At 49.1% G+C, this 6026-nt stretch overlaps 1 protein-coding gene across 1 annotated transcript in view; it reads right to left on the bottom strand.

Moving 5' to 3' along the window:
• Positions 1-1829: 1829 nt before the first annotated feature.
• The window catches only part of LOC135571499 (transmembrane protein 174-like), a 34571-nt gene continuing 30374 nt past the window's right edge, over positions 1830-6026 (bottom strand). Inside the window, 1 exon segment of the mRNA XM_065018085.1 lies at positions 1830-2009. Coding sequence (XP_064874157.1) covers positions 1830-2009 — 180 coding nt within the window.

Here is a 6026-nt window from a genome sequence, read left to right as displayed (position 1 = left end):
AGAGAGCTGGAGTGAAAGGCAGGGACAGAGAGAGCTGGAGTGAAAGGCAGGGACAGAGAGAGCTGGAGAGAACGGCAGGGACAGAGAGCTGGAGTGAAAGGCAGGGACAGAGAGAGCTGGAGTGAAAGGCAGGGACAGAGAGAGCTGGAGTGAAAGGCAGGGACAGAGAGAGCTGGAGTGAAAGGCAGGGACAGAGAGAGCTGGAGTGAAAGGCAGGGACAGAGAGAGCTGGAGTGAAAGGGAAACTGGTGAGTAGCCTATTATGTGTGTGGTTGTTTGTGAGAGAAGCATTGTGGGTATGTGTGTGTGAGCTCACAAACGTGTGTGCATGATTTCAAAGAACAAAGGAAGCTAAATGAAACCTAAGCCTTGAGGAGCAAAGCTGACAAAACACACCAGGCCCAGGTGGTTAATGGGCCAGAGGAAGGGCCTGTTGACCAGCCAGAAGCACCATAGAGGACCCCATTCTGGGGCCTGCAATCCTATTGGCACCCTATTCTCTATATAGAGCACCACTTTTGATCAGGGCCCGTAGGGCACACACAAATCTGCCCTCCCTCGCCCTCTCCCCTCCTCTCCCCTGCAGACCAGGCCCATCTGCTAGATATTACACCCCATCACAAGATCTTGTGTTTGTCCAACACGTGCTATGGATGGGTGGTCCTGAGATTATACACAAGGCCCACGGTGTAACTCAATTACTGAGGGGGTTTGTCCATTTTATTTGTCATTATTTTATTTCTCTGCTCTGCTGAAGAACATACCACTACTACCCATCTAACCAGTGATACTGTCTCATCCATAATATCACGAGTAGACGTATGAAGTCAGAAGTCTGCCCATAATCGCACTTTCCTTACCCAATATGTACATGAATTAAGGATGTGGTTAGTATAGCTGTGTGGAGGGCCAGCAAGTCTTCATCAAAAACACTTTGTAATACCATTTCGGCTCAAATTGGTTCACACTAGTTCACAATATCAAGCCAATTCTACCATGTCAAGCCCCTATCACACAATGCAGGCTCCCTCAACAACAGAAACTAAACATGAATACATACTTCTTTTATGATTCTTTTGTGTGTTATTTTGCAAACCAAGTGCAAAATCCATGTAAAAAAATGTGCTGACCAATACAGGAAGTCATTCATGACAGATGTTTGCCTGACTCGTCTGTTCCATTGTGTTTCTCTGGTTAACCAGACTGTTTGGTCTTTAGCAGCGTCCAACAAAGTTATGTTCATATGGCATCACATTTTATTCTAGAATTACTCTGCAAAATCCCAAAATTGCAATCCCACAGCTAAATAAACATATATACAGCAGAAAGGTCTCCTTCAGATCCGTGAGTCCATTACAACATGGCTGTATAAAACAGCCATAAAATAACTGTCTTAAGGCATCTACTGGATTAATGTTGGGTGACTCTCGTTGTTTCTTGTAAAAATACATTGACAATGTGTCACGCCCTGACCTGAGTATTCTTTGTTTTCTTTATATATTTTGGTTAGGTCAGGGTGTGACGAGGGTGGTATGTGTGTTTTTGACTCATCTAGGGTTTTTGTATGTCTAGGTGTGTGTGTCTAGTCTAGGCATATTGTATGTCTATGGTGGCCTGGATTGGTTCCCAATCAGAGGCAGCTGTTTATCGTTGTCTCTGATTGGGGAACCTATTTAGGTTGCCATTTTCCAGTTTGGGTTTGTGGGTTATTGTCTATGTTATGTTGCATGTTAGCACAGTGGTTTGGTAGCAGTCTTGGTTAGTTAGTATACTTCGTGTTTTTTCGTCTTTCATTAAAATCATGCATTCATACCACGCTGCGCTTTGGTCTACTCAATACGACGATCGTGACACAATGACATGGACTTCTTGTTACTGGTGTAATCCTTGTGTAATACAATGTCAGGAGCCAGACCTGTGTTGATGGAGTCAGGGGTTGGAGGTTGAGGGTCGGAGGCTGTGGTGTGGGTGGTGGTGCTTGTGAGGAAGCTGGAGAGTGGTTGGATGGGCTGGGACAGAGAGACACACAGATCATCCCTGGTAATTTACTGAGGCTAATCGCAGTAGATTCTCTTTGACAAGCGAGATTACACACACAGATTGGGGCTGGACAATGGGGATTTGGCTGCCATGCAATGTCTCCACTGTGGAGGGAGGACAAAGGGTTGTATCAGACAAGGGGATTGAGTGAGGTGTGGTATGTGCGTGTGTGTGTGTGCGCGTCAAGGTTATTATAGTTTTGTGATTTTCTATTTGTTTTTATTTCTATTAGTTCGAAATTCAGTTTAGTTTCAGTTCGTTTTCAGATTTGATGTACAAGTTAAGGTGGGATAAGGGGATCTCTGACAGTGCAGGACAAGCCAGAGACTTTTTCTAGGGTCCATCCGCAACACTCAAGACGATGGTACTGCTGGGAGTTTATCATTATGCCTTAAAGGTATGTCCTTCTCCTAGATGGCTAGGTTTGTCATTGTGAATAGGCTACTTCAGACTTGACACTTTTCTGCTGGAATAAGCATGGCAGTTTGTCTGTAATCCTTTACTGTACCTGCATGTTTTCTGAAAATAACATACATTTTTGAGAGGATATATTTTCTTTCTGGAGATCAGACCTATTTTCAGAGTTGTCTTCAGTCCTCTTAATGAATGCCATGTCAGAAGTGACCACACAATCAAAGAGTCTGAGAGAGAGAAAGAGAGAGGGAGAGAGACAGCAAGAGAGATGTAGATGCAGGGAGATGAGAGAGAGAGAGGTGCAGGGAGAGGAGAGAGAGAGAGAGAGAGAGGTGCAGGGAGAGGAGAGAGAGAGAGAGAGGGAGATGCAGAGAGAGGAGAGATAGAGAGAGGGAGATACAGGGAGAGGAGAGGGAGAGGAGAGGGAGATGCAGGGAGAGAGAGAGAGAGAAAGGGAGATGGAGATGCAGGGAGAGGAGGGAGAGGAGAGAGAGAGAGCGAGAGAGAGATGCAGGGAGAGGAGAGAGAGAGGGAGATGCGGGGAGAGGAGAGAGAGATGCGGGGAGAGGAGAGAGAGATGCAGGGAGAGGAGAGAGAGATGCTAGGAGAGGAGAGAGAGAGGAGAGAGATGAGAGAGGGAGATGCAGGGAGGGAGAGAGAGGGAGATGCAGGAGAGGAGAGAGGAGGGAGATGCAGGGAGAGAGAGAGAGATGAGAGAGGGAGAGCAGGGAGAGAGAGGGAGATGCAGGGGGAGAGAGAGGGAGATGCAGGGAGAGGAGAGAGAGAGGGAGATGCAGGGAGAGGAGAGAGAGGGAGATGCAGGGAGAGGAGAGAGAGGGTGATGCAGGGAGAGGGAGAGAGAGGGAGATGCAGGGAGAGGGAGATGCAGGGAGAGGAGAGAGAGGGAGATGCAGAGGAGAGAGAGAGGGAGATGCAGGGAGAGAGAGAGAGAGGGAGATGCAGGGAGAGGAGAGAGAGGGAGATGCAGGGAGAGGAGAGAGAGGGAGATGCAGGGAGAGGAGAGAGAGAGGGAGAGGAGAGAGGAGATGCAGGGAGAGGAGAGAGAGAGGGAGATGAGAGAGAGAGGAGAGATGCAGGGAGAGGAGAGAGAGGAGATGCAGGGAGAGGAGAGAGAGAGGGAGAGGGAGAGAGGGAGATGCAGGGAGAGAGGAGATGCAGAGGAGAGAGAGGAGATGAGGAGAGAGAGAGGAGAGGGAGATGCAGAGGAGAGGAGAGAGAGAGAGATGCAGGAGAGGAGAGAGAGAGGGAGATGCAGGAGAGGAGAGGGGGAGAGGGAGATGAGAGAGAGAGAGAGAAAGGGAGAGATGCAGGGAGAGGAGAGGAGAGAGAGAGAGAGATGCAGGGATGAGAGAGAGGAGAGGGAGAGGGAGAGAGAGAGGGAGAGGAGATGCTAGGAGAGGGAGATGCAGGGAGAGAGAGAGAGGGAGATGCAGGGAGAGGAGAGAGAGAGGAGGGAGAGAGAGAGAGAGAGGGAGATGCAGGGAGAGGAGAGAGAGAGGGAGATGCAGGGAGAGGAGAGAGAGAGGGAGATGCAGGGAGAGGAGGAGGGAGATGCAGGAGAGAGAGGAGAGATGCAGGGAGAGGAGGAGAGAGAGGGAGATGCAGGGAGAGGAGAGAGAGGGAGATGCAGGGAGAGGAGAGAGGGAGATGCAGGAGAGGAGGGAGAGAGGGAGAGAGGAGAGAGAGGGAGATGCAGGGAGAGGAGAGAGAGAGGAGATGCAGGGAGAGAGAGAGAGGGGGAGATGAGGAGGAGAGAGGAGATGCAGGGAGAGAGAGGGAGATGCATGGGAGAGAGAGAGAGGGAGATGCAGGGAGAGAGAGAGAGAGGGAGATGCAGGAGAGGAGAGAGAGAGGGAGATGCAGGGAGAGGAGAGAGAGATGCAGGGAGAGGGAGAGGAGATGCAGGGAGAGGAGAGAGAGGGAGATGCAGGGAGAGGGAGAGGGAGAGAGAGAGAGAGGGAGATGCAGGGAGAGAGGGAGAGAGAGAGGGAGATGCAGGGAGAGGAGAGAGAGAGAGGAGAGGGAGAGAGAGAGAGATGCAGGGAGAGGAGAGAGAGGATGCAGGGAGATGAGAGGGAGAGATGGAGAGCAGGGAGAGAGAGAGAGAGATGCAGGGAGAGGAGAGAGAGAGAGATGCAGGAGAGAGAGAGGAGATGCAGGGAGAGAGAGAGAGGGAGATGCAGGGAGAGGAGAGAGAGGGAGATGAGAGGGAGAGAGGGAGAGAGAGAGGGAGATGCAGGGAGAGGAGAGAGAGGGAGATGCAGGGAGAGGAGAGATGCAGATGGGGAGGAGAGAGAGGGAGATGCAGGGAGAGGAGAGAGATGCAGGGAGAGGAGAGAGATGCAGGGAGAGGAGAGAGAGAGAGGGAGATGCAGGGAGAGAGAGATGCAGGGAGAGGAGCAGGAGATGCAGGGAGAGAGAGAGAGAGATGCAGGGAGAGGAGAGAGAGAGAGAGAGATGCAGGGAGAGGAGAGAGAGAGAGATGCAGGGAGAGGAGAGAGAGAGGGGGAGATGCAGGGAGAGGAGAGAGAGCGAGAGATGAGAGGAATTAGGTCTTAATCCATCAACCCCATGGAAAGCTCATAATTCAATGAAAAAAGCCATAGTGGTTTCTATCATATAGATGACTTTCACAGAGACATATAAGCATATATAGTGGTCATACATGTGTGAATATTCTATATTGAATGAGGGGAAAGGCTCCAGAGGGCTTGCCTTGGTGGTCTAATTAATGCTACATTACATTTACAGACCTCCTATAATAAGACCCAGTTATGATTCTGAGGTTGTCAGACGCAGACCTCCTCACAAAGCCAACATCCCCCTGGCCAACTCATATTGAATGGTTTTTAGTCCTTTTTTAAAGCCACAGTCGGTGAGGTGTCCATTCATTTAAATTAATTAAATAAAATACCCCAATTGATTTGGAAGAATATGGCTTGTAAATACCTTAATGAGGTATTTATACAACCTATTATTCCATTGTTTATGTTTTGGTTGGTGGCCCATAGAAATGACTTGGATAATCGCTGTGCAATCAACCTGAATCGCCATGCAGCAGAGCAGAATTAAGAGGTATGATCAGACGCTACAGGGAGCAGTTCTTCGATGGTGAAGGGCCAGAGAGGGAGGGACATTTCTTCCTAATCACATAACCTAATAGAATTACTGTACTTCTTGATCGGAGCACAAGTGTTAGGCAGAACAATAGAGAACGGGCTGGGATGGCCAGCATGTTGACTGATAATGGTGGCATAGGGCCGGATATGTTTTATCCCTCATTTCATTCACTGATGGATTCTGTGTCTAGAGTGAGTCTCAGGGTTCTATATTTCATTCATCCACTATTCATTTGTTTTCTCCTCCTTTCTTCTCCTCTCATCCCTCTCTTTCATATCGACTGACTGTGGGCCGTACGAGACGTTTGATACCACAGCTTTTTGTTGTGCCAAAACATCTCTTCGTTTCCATGCAACATCTTGAACAAGTCTGTGAGAACTGAACTGCCGGCTTGGTTTTTTCCTCTCCATGTTTTAGAGGCAGTTTTCCCC

This window comes from Oncorhynchus nerka, linkage group LG4 (assembly GCF_034236695.1).
Source record: "Oncorhynchus nerka isolate Pitt River linkage group LG4, Oner_Uvic_2.0, whole genome shotgun sequence".
Classification (NCBI taxonomy): Eukaryota; Metazoa; Chordata; class Actinopteri; order Salmoniformes; family Salmonidae; genus Oncorhynchus; species Oncorhynchus nerka.
The sequence above is the reverse complement of the archived record's forward strand: the minus strand, read 5'-3'. Positions and strand labels throughout refer to the sequence as shown.